Source organism: Erithacus rubecula (genome assembly GCF_903797595.1).
Source record: "Erithacus rubecula genome assembly, chromosome: 1".
NCBI lineage: Eukaryota > Metazoa > Chordata > Aves > Passeriformes > Muscicapidae > Erithacus > Erithacus rubecula.
The window spans coordinates 35,234,550-35,248,399 of NC_136658.1; the positions used below are offsets into that span (position 1 = coordinate 35,234,550).

The 13,850-nt window shown below is 38.7% G+C and overlaps 1 protein-coding gene across 6 annotated transcripts in view; it reads left to right on the forward strand.

Moving 5' to 3' along the window:
* The window catches only part of FAT3 (FAT atypical cadherin 3), a 382,360-nt gene that overhangs the window by 252,784 nt on the left and 115,726 nt on the right, over positions 1-13,850 (forward strand). For all 6 annotated transcript variants that reach the window (XR_013775721.1, XM_079317035.1, XM_079317037.1 and 3 more), the window contains exon 4: positions 717-778. Coding sequence is in view for 5 of the 6 variants with exons in the window: in XM_079317035.1 (XP_079173161.1) it covers positions 717-778 (62 nt within the window). In the remaining variant the exon portion in view is untranslated. The remainder of the gene's footprint in view (positions 1-716; positions 779-13,850) is intronic.

A 13,850-nucleotide genomic window follows, 5' to 3' on the forward strand; every position in this document is an offset into this window, starting at 1 on the left:
CTTGAGGGAACTTTGGAATTGTTTCCTTTTCTTTCTGTGGTATAAATCTCAGAAGAATTTCATCATTCATGGGAGTACATTGCTTAAAAAAAAAGACATCTTGATCATCCTCATGTAGAAAGTTACTTTATTTTAAAGGTTCAATGTGAGCATGGAGCAAATTGATGAAATAGTGGTACAAAACCTTTAATGCATTAGAATTATTACATTTGAAAATCACTATGTATACAAGCAGTTATTACAGAAATAACCTTCTTTGTCAAGTATTCTTAGTGTGGAAGTAATCAGCATCCTATCCCATTAATTGTTTGAGAGCTCTGAAATTTTTAATGAGGTTTTATACAGAAGAATTTCAGTCAAATGCAAATGATTCATTGAAACTCTTAATCATAAGACAAATAGTGATTCTTTAGTGAGGTTTTTTCATTCACTGTGATAAATGTAGCATGTTAACTGTAGACACACAGTTAACTATTTCTCAGTTACTTTTTTCACAACATTTTTCTTTAAAGATTCATTGCTGGTCAGAAAGTGATAATGGTTGGACTGAGAAATAAAATGCTTGACAGATGTCAAGAGATCTGTGTCTGATATAGCTTCAAATAGATTTTTTTTTTTCCCCTTGGAGTGTTTTAAAACTTAATTTGCATTCAGGTTGATAAAGATATATATTTTTCAATGGCTGTTGATGATCAAATATCATCCTTTTTTCACAGGTCTGATTACTACAACATCAAGAAAATTGGATCGGGAACAGCAAGCAGAACATTTTTTAGAGGTAAGTTTAAGGGGAAATATATGTTAAGAGGTTAGCTGATCTTTGCAGTTTAAAATCACTTCTTCCTGTTCCAGGAGAGTGGTATTCTCCTTTCTTTTCATTTATAACAGACTCACACAAAGCTGGGAATTGCCTGTTTATACAGAAGAAATAAAACATCTTGCAATTTGCAAGTGCAGGAAAAAAATTGAACAAAAATTGATCACTTGTTTTTCACCTCTGAAAAACTTCAGTTAAATCTTTTATTGTAGCTCTTAAATTTTGTTTGTGACAAATTTGTAATATCCAGTCAAAATATTTTCTTTTAAAAATATGTGGAATGACCCCAACCCTGCCAAGATTTTTAGTCTCTCAGGTTAAACCAGTTTAAATTTTTCATCTTGGTTCTAATGTGCGAACTGCTAATTTGGATGAAAGCAAAGTTCGAACTTTTTCACTGCATTATCAGAATCAAATATTTATTTATTTTTTTTTAATTTTCACTTACTGGGACTGTTAAGAACAATTTTCAAGTTAATTGCCTTCCAAGAAAGAGTATCTAAACCATTCCCTTGGCTCTTGTGATGAATGTTTCTTTTTATAAGGAGCTCACATGTGTTGGATATGGAGTGATATACTTGTAAACTACTGGTTTTGCCACATGTGTTTTCTTTCACATTGCTGCACACCATGCTGTGGGGTTTTTTTCCTTTGGGTAAAATTCCTTGACTCTCTTCTTTTGTCTCTTTGTGGGGTAAGGGATTCTTGATTCCTGTTGGTACAAGTAAAAAGAACCATATTGTCCCACATAATCAATCATCCCTACTATGTATTTTAGGAAATCCTGTTCAAATCCATACAAGCTAAAAAACATCTGGACACAACAGTTCCTACTGCAATCTCTATCTGATAGCAAAATGTAGTAAAATATATATTAGTATATTAATTAGGTTTTTTGTTAGCTAGAAATCCCAAGTTATTTTGGTTAGTGCAGAACACAGGAGAGAAGGGTTGATAATAACTACACAAGTTTGGGTTGGGTTTTTTTCTTGATGATTCACTGTAGATTCTTACATATTCCATGTCAAATAAATGGAGGGAAATACAAGGATTTTTCCATTTTTAGAATTTAAGTTGTAAAGTTAGTAAAGGAATCATGTATTCCAATAATTCAAGCTTTCCAGTTTATACTGTCAGAGAAGATCACCAATGGAATGAAAGGGGCATTGATTTTGAAGTGAGCCTATTGATGGCAGTCTTGGTCTGTCAGTTTGTTTTGCCCTGTGGAGAGGGACCAGGTAATCCTGGTGGGCAAGAACTTAGAATGAAATGAAACACAGGAATGTGAAAGGGGAAAGCTTCTTTTCTGTGAGGGGGACAGAGCACCAGAACAGGTTACACAGAAAGGTTGTGGAGTCTCTCCCTCTCTCTGGAGACATTCAAAACCTGCCTGGGTGTGCTCCTGCACAGCCAGCTGTGGATGAACCTGCTTTAGCAGGGGTTGGACTAGATGAGCTCCCCACATCCCTTCCAACATGAACCATTCTGTGATTCTGTGATTTATGCCTTTGCCTCAGGGATCTCAGTCTAACGTGCCAAATGCACATTTTCCAAAGGATTCCCATACAGATGGGAGAGTGCTACTATTAATAGCAGAAAGAAAACAAAATAGTTACTTATAGGAATTCAGCTTTAGTCATCAATACAAGTTAATCTGTTCTTTCCTCTGAATTGTATCTTGCATGCAAAAATAACAATCTGCAAGATTTTGGGGGCTGAAGATGCAGTAGAGGGAGATTTGTTTCTTACACTGGGGGTGAATGGGGAGTGGAGGGCAGGCTACAGGGAAGAGAATCACAGGAGCAGGGTGTCCTGCAGAGGTGCAGGTATGACCACGTTCCAGAGCCCACCTGGGAGCAGAGGGAAGGGAGTTGGGCTCTGGTGGAGGCACAGCCCTGGTGCTGCTGCTGAATTGCCCCTTGGAGCTGCTGCTGAAGCAGCACATCCGTGCAGGCTGGCATCCCCAGCCAGGCTGGCCAGGCTGTGCTGGCTCTTGTGGCAAGCTGAGAAGGGTTTTGTGGAATGCCTGTCTGTCTCTGTGTAATTAACCCCCTGGGGAGGCCTTAATTGCAGAGACAGCCGTGGTTTCCCAGTAGTGCAGTGTTTCCCTTCCAGCTTGGTTTCATACCCTTCTTCCAGGAGTCTGTCTGCTGTAAAGGAGAGCAAACTTGGCTCCCTTTCAAAAGCTCTGATTAGTACTTGACCTAGCAACCCTTGCTCCCCTTTGCCCAGTGTCTGAGTGAGCCACTGACAGACCTTTCCTAGCTAGAACTTTTTAATTATTTTTAATAAGCCTGTCTTTCCAGAGATGCTGTACCCTATAAGTACCTACCTAAGTATTTACTTAGCAAATTTCATTATTAACACTATTTCCACTTCTTCTAGTGAAGCTGTTAGGAAAATGAAGTGATAAGAGATAGCAGATGTTAGTCAGTGCCAGTGCTTGTCTCCAGACCACCACTTGTGATGGGTTAGAGTTGTTCTTCTGGAGCTGCCTGTCCCTGTCTATTCCAGAGGAAACATGAACCAGCAAGGACTGGATATGTAACTTTAAGGCTGCCATGCTTATAAAGAGTGAAAAGGGATTCTTCTTATAAGTGCATAAGAATTCTGTTGCAAAGTAAGTACTGAGGCCTGGGTCAGATGTGCATTTCTTCTTCCTTTCTCCTTTAATTATCTTCCTTAGATATATGGACTTGTGTCAACATGTTTTTCAGGCTGCTGTCACAGGACTTACACTTACCAAAGAGTATGTTCCAAAGTGAGTGCAGAAACATGGCTGGACCTTGAGCCAAAAGATGCATAAAGAAGTCAGAAATTGACTCCTCTTTGTAATCATTGAGATTTTCTGTTTGCTTTGGTGATATTTTTTTGGGTATTGTTTGTTTGTTTACTTTGACATTTTGGAAGGAGGGGGTAAAAAAAGAATTGCTTCTCCCAGGTATTTCATTGATTGTGGCATTGTCAGTGCTTTTTTTTTTACACTCCCAAGTTGAGGGCTTAATTTTTCTCTGACACATTTTTCTATAACACATAATGTGTTGCAAAGCTGCAGCTTGTATTCACTGCTTGTTATCAGGTTAAATTTTGCTCCTAAGGTTTAAATTGGATGTCACTGGATTTCATGCAGGATGATCTTTTTCTTTAGTGCATTTTTATTAATTGAATGATTCTGCCTGAAATGAGGGAAATGACCACTTGATTACATTACTTTTTCACATGAAGCAAGACAAAAGCATTTGTTCTATTTCACAGACTTTCTCAATTTTTTTGTAGTTAGGATGAAGTATTTAAATAACAGTCTGAAAGAGGAAAGGTAATCCTGAGAGCTATCTGCTTGCTTTGCAAGTGAATGAGAATAGTGATGTATTTCCAAGTGAGGTGCCAGTTTCAGATGATTTGGCTTTATTCTCCTTCAATAATTGAATACATCATCCTCTTCTTTCCTTTTACTTTCTCCTTCTTCAGGACATGTGTTGTCTTCTAATAATTTCTATGTTAATACATAACATTCTCTTCTCATATTATTCATATTAATTTACTAAAAAGAAGAGGTTAGAAATGGAGAATGTTAGTGGAGTTCAAGCTATGGGAAAAAAAACCCTCATGAAAAACAGTCTGGCTGTTTTCTTCTGCCCACAATTTTTGCAGATGCCTCTAATGCTGGTTGACAGTTTTAAAAATTCTCTATGTGATTTTAGTCAAACAGCTGCAGGAGTGGTGGAGGTCCCATAATAAGCATAAAATTTAAACCATTTCATGCAGGATCTGCACCCTTGTGTGGTGTCAGCTGATTCTGAGATGTCCAAAACATTAATAGTTCCTGGTCTGCTCTCCAGTGTACATGAACAACTGATGGGGGAGGATTGTTGAATCCAGGCTGCAGTTCATTGACTTGTGCATTCAGCCCAGAAAGTGGATCTGAGCACGTTTCCTTGCCCTGAGCACTTTCTAAACACTCTTTTGCAGAGGCTTTGTTACTCATGCTTCCAACACAGAAAGCCTCTGTAAAATGCACCCACCACTGAGCAGTTCAGCTTGTTGGGAATTGCTGTGTCAAGACCTGTGTTTAGCAAAAGAATAAACCAGAAGAGTTACAGGCTTCAGTGTGTAATTCTAGCAACAGTCTTTGAAACTTCCTGATTGAAGGGATGAATTCTCTGCAGCCAGAGATGACCTCTCCATCTTCTTGATAATGGTATATAATAAGCTGGTGCTTTTAAAATCTGAGGCTTTTTAGTCTCTCCCTGATGAGCACATATGGTGTGAGCTCTTCAGACATTTAGCCAGTTTTGAAAATTGTATCCATAATATCTGTTCGTCCAAAACACTAAAATAGCTATTTAAATTTACCACTGTAGATTCATTCAGAAAATATCTTTTTAACATTTGTCATGGTGAAAAACCTGTCTATTCAAAGTGTCTCTAAAGAATAAAAGTAGCTGTTAATAAGCATGGTCAGAACTTTAAATCTCTTCAGAAGTGACAAAGTAACTGAAGGCAGTAGGTTTAAAAATAGTGTTACAGCAGCCTTAGCCTTTCAAGGTCCAAGTCATGTCCCCTAATTGAAGAGGAGGAGAAGTGGGAACAGAGTATTGGCTTAGTGCAGCTAATTTTTAGCCCACTTAGTGCTCTCAGAATGGTAACAGTGCCTCTGGAGTGCCCTGCTTTTGTCACAATCAGAATACACAAGCTTCATCAATCTTCTGCTGTGAAGCTCGAGCACAGCACTGGGAAGGATGGCAGCAACAGTGCAAGGGGTTGTAATGAAGACAAATTGCTAAATCTGATCTGAGTGTCAAAATACATGGGCTGAATGAAACACATTGGTTTCTATTTACTGTAGGTACACTAAGGGTACAATAAACTCTGTTACATGGCATGTATTTATATGCCATAATTAGAGGGAAACATGATAATCTGCTGTAATTGGAGCCTTCTAAAAAGAATTTAAATTTCCACTCATTTAATGGGGAGTTGTAAATGTGAGGGGAATGTTGATAGAGGAATTATCATTTTATTCCACTTGGAATTTGGTCCACAATATCACTGGGGAAGTTGCTGCCGGAAAGTTTATGGGCACAGTTTGCAGGGGAGGAGGAGTTTAAAAACTTGCTAAATGGCATTTAAATATAGCACTGCCTCTCAGTTCTTCCCACAAACACCACACTGGTGGCTCAGCATTGGACCAGCCTGTGTTCTCCACCATCCTCCTCTTTTCCTCCAGCATCTCCCACACAAGAACTTACCAAGTTTAAGTTTGTTTTGTTGTAGAGCCTGCTCACTTGGGCTGTATCCCTTGCTAGTGGTGATGCCTGAGGCCAGTGGTCCTTTGTGAGAAACTGCAACATTTTCTGAAGAATGTAGGCAGCTGTGTGGCAATATGCTCATGTATATTTTTACAGGAGAAGTACAAAAGCTGAAGTTCATTGGGTTTATGTAGCTGTGTAGTGCTCTACAGCACATTGGTTGCTTAAATCCTGGATTACAAGTCTGTGTAAGCATTTGTTTCATGGTTCTTTAGCATTGCCCACATTTGGCAGAGAAAGCTGCATTTTTCCTCAGTGACATGCTGGTGATGGTGTAAAAATGAGGCAGTGTGTCTGATTGAACATTTTGTCTGAGGTTTAAATGGCTCCAAAGGCACATGCCTTTCCCTTTTTAACACTGAAGCCTATCAGAAAATGCAGGGGAAGTTTAAAAAATAGGTAAACAGCCTCTTCTTACCAGCTTGAGTTTGAAAACTATTACTGGTTATGCTTGCTGGAAATAAGAAAACTATTTTAATTATTTCTAAGGCACCCTAAAGTGTTTCTAGTTGAACAGTTGGTTTATAGAGGCAGCTTTCTAAAAAGACAATGAAAGATATATCAATGTCATCTTCAGATGGTGGCACACTGAACTTTAATGTCAACTTCAAAGTTAAGGGGAAAAAAGAAAAGAAAGAAAGGGGGAAAATAAGAGAAATAAGGTGGGAAGGGAAGAAAAACAGTCCTAAAGAAAACAGAAAACATGATCATCTCATATTACTTCTCCATGGGGTAGATGAGGGGGAATCCACCTGGCCAGTGTGGTGGTAGATGCAGCAGGGACACAAGGTCTGGGCTTAGGAGGCACAGAGGTCACTCACCCCATGACACAGATTTCCTTCCTCCACCCCGTGTTCTGCTGCCATTCTCAGAAATACCCAACAACTTTCCAAGGGCAGGAGGTGACTGGAGGTTGAAACTCTCCTTCAGAGGCAGATTTGCATATGACATTGCACACTGCTCCTCATGTGTATTTGGGCAGAAAGTCTTACACAGCAAAATGTGGGAAAAGTCCTGGTGTGATTCATCTGTCTGCAGTGACAAGTGGTCTCCTCAGCTAGACTATTGTCTCTAATTTATGTGATCTGGTAAGATGAATTATCAAGTGCATCACTGAAAATACTCCTAATTCCATTCTTAAGTGAGTGGTCTCTGTTCAAGAGTTATGAACAGAAATTTTAAACAGCAAAACAATTAAGGCATAACGTTTTTAGAGATTACTCTCTTTTATTATTACAAATTTCAATAGCTCCCAAATGTCCTGTTACTTTAGATAATGTCTTGAAAAGTAACAAAAGTAACAGAGCCTAAGCACTGGGAAAACTGAATTTAATAACACTTTGCTTAATGCATGTGAAATCTTACTTCTGTTTTCTTATTAAATAAAAAATATCTCCTTATAAATTTATAATAATGGGGCAAATTAAGCATGGGTTGAAAAAAAAAAAAATAAAGTCCTTAGAATTCCATATTAAATTCAGCTAGCCATTGAAAAATATACCCACAATTCTGATAACACAATATATATAGCAAAGGGAAAGGGCAAGGATGGGTCTGTTATATCAAATAGTAGCAGTGACACTCATTTCAGTTACTCCATGAAATGCCAATAGCCCTGAGAGACTGAATGTGCAAAGAATGTCTGTGACATTTCCATAAAATCTGCAGACTTTTAAGTCAGCCCTGAGGATGCTTTGTTTACTTTTTTGCCTTTAATAGGTGATTTCAGTCTTTATTTTTTTAGATAATAATAACCTAATAATTTTAATTTTTTCATGATTAGCTTGATTCTCTTAAAATTGTTTTGCACATGCTAATAGCAGGATGATGTCAAGGACAAATAAGCTACTGACAGTTCCATCAGTGCATCTTTTATATCAGAGTACCTAATTCTGGCCTCTCTTGGAGAGTGTTTAAGCCATCAGCTAATCTGATCCTGTATGGAAGTTCTTATATGGCAGGATTTTAGTCCAGCATTAAAAATCTCACATTTGTTTGGTTAATCTATTTTATTGATTCCTGATACCAATAGTAATGAAGAAAAGCAGTCCTCTTTTCTATCTTTAATGAGCTTCCTAAGTGAAAAATCTTCATAACTCAATGTGCAAAACTGGGGTTTTGTTATGAATGCTTGACAATTACAGCAATGAGCCAGATAGCTCACAGACCTTCTACAGGTGTAATGTAAGCTTGTGTTAATTTATTTGGTATTAAAGTAAGAAAGCACAGCTCATATATTATTTACTCCCTCCTCAGCTCATGCAGAAGATTTGATTTTCCCAGTTCATTGACATATGATGAGAGATACACCATCTACAGTGGAATACTGCCCCAAGTATATTTTTTACTAAATTATGTTTCATTGGACAGTGAGTCTGCTAGGGGCAGGGAACAATTGGTATTATGATCCAGGATAAAAAACTAATTACCTATTTAGGTGGAAACCTGGTCTAGTATCAAGATACAGATGATTTTGCAGGTATTTATTCAGATGATACTGCAGGTTCATGTTTTGAAGAGCATGGCAAGATCAGAGTCATCCAGGGCTGAGGCTTTGGTTCACACACTGCTGTCTGCCATGGTGCTTGTGTCTCGTTAGAAAAATCAAATTTCTGATTGCCTGGAGTTCTGCTTTAGTGGAGGAATGATTTGCATATATCTGACATGCAGAGGGAGGGAGGGAGGGAGGTTGGTTGTTTTACAGATTTCATGAATCACTGACCTGAACCATTGGGTCATGAAATGAAGAAATGAATATCTGCAGCTCTATTGGCTTTTTCATGCTGGGCATCAAATGCCTCTTTAGGATTCTCCTTGTAGACCCACAGCATTCCAGCAGCAGGTCTTGGCTCTAAGCACCTCAGCATGGGAGCATGGAAGGAGATACTCAGTGCACAGACTTTGTTTACTGTCTTATCAGCCATTTTCCAAAGCTTTTAAAGGCATAACAGAAAAGATGGAATTGTGCCAGGAAGGAAATCCAGCCTGCAGTCAGCCACCCTGCAAGGTGCTGAGCATCTCCTGGGAGCCTGGGGGTGTATCAGCACTTCCTTGACCCTCTGGATCTAATTAAAATCTCACTGGACTCAGCATCAAGGACTAGAGCAAGAAAGTTACCTTATGATTAACTAGCATTATATTAAGATGTGTGATGTCACTGTGGAGAGGGGAAAGTATGCTGGGGGCTAGTTCAATTCCATTGCTTATCCTGAGTGGTGTGCTTAGTCTGGCTTCAGTAGCAATGATTTTCCTAAACTTTTCCTTAATAATCCAAGGATAAAAGAATTAGACATTGGTGCCCATGGCTGCATTTCCCCATGTGTTGGAAATGGGTGACTGAATGCATGAGAGAAAAGCAATTTAAAATATACTCAGTACCTTGTTCTTCTCTTTGCAGAACTGTGAGATATCAGAGCAATAGATCAATGTAAATGGGTGGAAAAGTATGATTAAAACCTCAACTTTTATTGCATGCTTCAAAAATTAGGTCTACACCCATGTGTTAAATGCTGTTGAAACAGAGAGGGATGTATTAGTGGTCTTCCTTCTTGTTTTATAAATCATTCCTCATGCTAAGCTTGTGCAGGCAAATTCTGTGGTTAATCTATACCAAGCTTTTCTTTTCAGTCAGGATTTAGAAGTTTGGTCTAATGTTGCTTTCTCACTGAGAGATTAGCTGATAGATTAGCTCAGGGCTAACAGGTTTTTTTCTTCATTGTATGTTTCTTAAGATCTGTAGCTCCCTTTTTTATGGGCTGAAGCCCACCTACCATGCCCAAATTGGTCAGATATACTCTTTCAGGGTGTCTCTTTTGCCAGGCTCTGTGCTTGTTGAAACAAAGAGTCATTGTGCAGGGTGCACTGCTTTGCTAAATCTTCACATTTTTATATGAATGTACTAATGTTTTAATCTTCCACAGGAAATCTTTCACATGATTTGAATCTATTTTAGATATACAGAGCCTTTGTGTTATGTGAAACATGTCTGCTTTGGTGCTGTATCATGATTTTTGTAGCATGTGCAATACCCATCAGCTGCCAGACTGTTAATTTATGATTGTAATGTTTGAGCATGCAAACATTCATGCACACACACACATTTTGCAGAGGTCTTATTGTCCTGCCTTCACAGCTAAGACCAAGCTGAGAGTTGAATTTAGGGCAGGGGAGAATCTTCTTCCTCAGTTAGGAATACATTGCATCCGTACTAAAATCCTTTCTGGGCATAGGAAGTCTTAGTATGACTTTTAATTAATCCATCATTTAGAAAAATGCCCTTAAACAAAATTTGCATCCATTTGTTCTTTCTCCCAGGGTGATCTGTTCTCAGCTGTTCCAAATTCAGGCCTTTACTGCTAAAAAAAAAAGTTGATTCTGGGATTTTTTCCACAGCAACTTCACTTGACACCAGCATTTATATGCACCAAATCCAACCCCCTGCAATGCTCTGTGTAGAGATCCCAGCAATAATGCTTAAATTTTGTTGTCTTGAGTGGCCTTTAGGTTGTTTAGACAGGTTTTGCCAGTGCTCTGTCCTTTCTCTTTTTTGTCTTTCCCTTTTTAATGCTTTTCTTATTCAGGAGTTTGTAATTTCCAGTACTGGTGATAAATTAAAAACTCAGCATTCCACAAAACTGCCCCCACCAGTCCGTGCACTTCATGAGAACCTTTTCCCAGTACACTATCAATATACAACATTTTCTTTGAGCCTCAGCACATCTCACAGTATTTTCACTACAGCCTATAATGTCCTTCAGTGTAATGTATTTTCTCTCTTTTTCTGATCTTTCAGATCTTTCCCACATCACCACACTGTCCCTCCATCATATAATCCTTAAGCATTCATATTGATCAAAAAAGATATACTGGACAGGATAGGAAAATGTCACACAAAATCATGGTTGTTTGAAGAACATTTGGCTTTTGGGGTTTTATTTTTATTTATTATTTATTTTATGTTACGGCAAAAGTGCATCACTGTGTGAAATGTGCTGAAATAAGATGGGAGTTCTCAGCATAATTTGTAACATGACACAAATTAAGGTATTTACTAGATACCTAGAGGTAATAAAACCTCTAATCAGGTTGAGAATCAGATTGCTAAGCATAATTGACTTTTTTTTCCTCCCTAAATATATTATCACAGAACATAAGAATCCTAATGTTTTTCTTATCTGACTTCAGCTTGATAATAATCAGAGACCAAACAGTTATTTTGCTTTTTATGAAGATATGATTTAAACAGAAAAGTACAAAGGCCCTGAAGCATCAAGTGCAAAGAAATCGGCCCTCAAAACCAGTAATTTTCTTTTCACAGCCTAACAAATTTCAGTTGTCAAGGAACAGATTAATCTCATCATTCTCAAATGTAATATTGCTGTTTGCTAATCTCATGATACAGAGACATTGAAAATGTTATTGTAGCAGTCCTAAAGTACATTTTATGGTTTGGCAAAAAATAGTACTTTCTTTGGCAAGGAATATTCTAAATATTCAAAAGCAAAGATTAACATGAGCACTTGAGAGCAAAAAATGTCAGAATCAAAATAATGAGTTATTTTTTCTCACATTCCCTGGGAAAGTAAAAAATACAAATATTGCTAATAGCAGTCTGTCGATTCATGGCTTTGACTTTTCTGAGGCCCAGCATGTTATCTTTAATCCAGATACCAGTAAATAACTTAGCATTTTCTTCCACAAACTCACATATATCTGATTTTCCCATTGTATCTTATTTTCTTCCACTGTCCTTCCAGACAGTTACTAAGGTGTTGTAGAAACTTAAACAAATGTTCTTAACCTTCAGACTGTAATTTTAAAGTCTTTATTGGGAAAAAAAAACAGGGAGGATATAAACACATGGTTATTTTTTAATTGCCACACTTTTTTAAATCCCCACCACCTGACCACAGTTTAAATAACACTTAGAAAATTTCTGCAAAATCATAAATTTTAGACCACACATTTTAGCTAAGCTAAGAGATAATGCTTTATTATCTGATACATCAAAGTGTGCCAAAATGGCATGTTATCTGTTGACTGAGAGGGACAGAAGGCAGTGAGGGATGTGTGTTAGCTTGGTCTCAATAGACCATAATTTGCAGCAGAAGGAATCAAAATATTAACTGACATGTGAGGTTAATTTGCATTTACTCCTTATCCTCCCCACCAAAACCCTGTTGTTCAAATGGACCTGCACAAATTCTCTTTGTATAGCTTTGGACATATGTTTGTGGGGTTGAATTGGATACTAAAGTCTATTTTGTCTTTTCCACTGGCATTTACCAAGTGTATGTACAGTTAAGGATCTTGTTGCAACACACTAAATACTGCCTGAGTGCAGAACCACAGCCAGGGAATGACATTTAAAAAGTAAAATACTACTTTCTTTGAATGCCTTCTCTTCAGGCATTCCATCCTCATAACATCCGACTCTCAGTGTGAAAGTATCAATTGAAAGCTGTGGCTTTTTTAATAAAAAGAAGTCTGAAGTGTACAGAAGATGTGTTATTTCTGCAGCCCTGGGAGGGTGCCTGATGATGGATCACTGTGGTGACGGGATGCCCAGCTTCCAGCAAGCTGCTCAGGTCCCAGCAGAAATCCTTACTGCTGCAGCTCAGTGCTTAGCATGAGGCAGTCATTTATCCTGCTTCCTGACAAAGCACATTACCCAGCCCAGAGCTGGGGGCTGTTTTTCAGCTCATGCAGTTCTTGCAGAGCTAATTTGGTGTCCCTTCCCTCTCCTCCAAGCCGTAGCTGAGGGCTGCCTCATGACTTCTTCCTAACTTGAGACACACTGCTGGTTTCTCTGGAGTGCAGTACACTCAACTGGCCCTTGAATCCCTAAAAGGTAGTAGCTGAGTAAATTACACATTTGTGCTTTATTTTCTAAAGGTTCTTGAGAACACATTCACCAGATTTAAGTACCAAAACAGGAGCTGCACTTGAGCTTCACTTGATTGACAAACTGCCTCACTAAACCTGTAAATCACTTTTACATGTTTTGCCATATTAGTAATCTGTGGATTAGATCTGCTGCTGATACTCCATTTCTACAACTGGATGCACTTTTGGGGAGCAGGTTTGTTTGTATTCCGTATGGAATTCCTCAAAGGGAAAGTGGCAGCTCTCTAGGTAGTGTCAAGCGAGGCTCCACATCATGAGCAAACATCTGCAGTAGTGGCCCAGCACTGACCATGGGGATTAGTGCATGGGGCTGGCATATCTGATTTGCTGTGCCAAAGGATCATACCTCCTGCTCTGGTCCTGGCAGGATCCACTTGTGCTGTTCAAGACCTGCCATAAATCAGGAGCTTTCTCATGGCTGTTTCCGACAGACTTCCCTGCCACTATCCTGAGATAGGCTCAAAAACAAAGCAGCTCCTAAAACTTTTTTAATCTTTTCTGCTGAAAAACAACAAAGCAACTCATTAGAGGGACCCTTTTTGCTTCCTTCTTTTGCTCCCTTCACCTAGTGAGGGCTAATTGGAGGCCCATGAAATGAATCCAGGGAAATTCACTGCCTTCTCCCATATATCAACCCTGCACTACCAAATTGGGCATATTGTCTTATGCTGTGTTTTATTGTCCCCCAGACCACATTATCAGGGAGGCAATCTCACAAAGGTTAATAGCATTACTTGGTTGTCTCTCCATCTGCCATTCCTGCTCGTCCCTCTAAATCCAGTCATTTCACCAGTCACTTCAGACGCCTCTACTGCTGT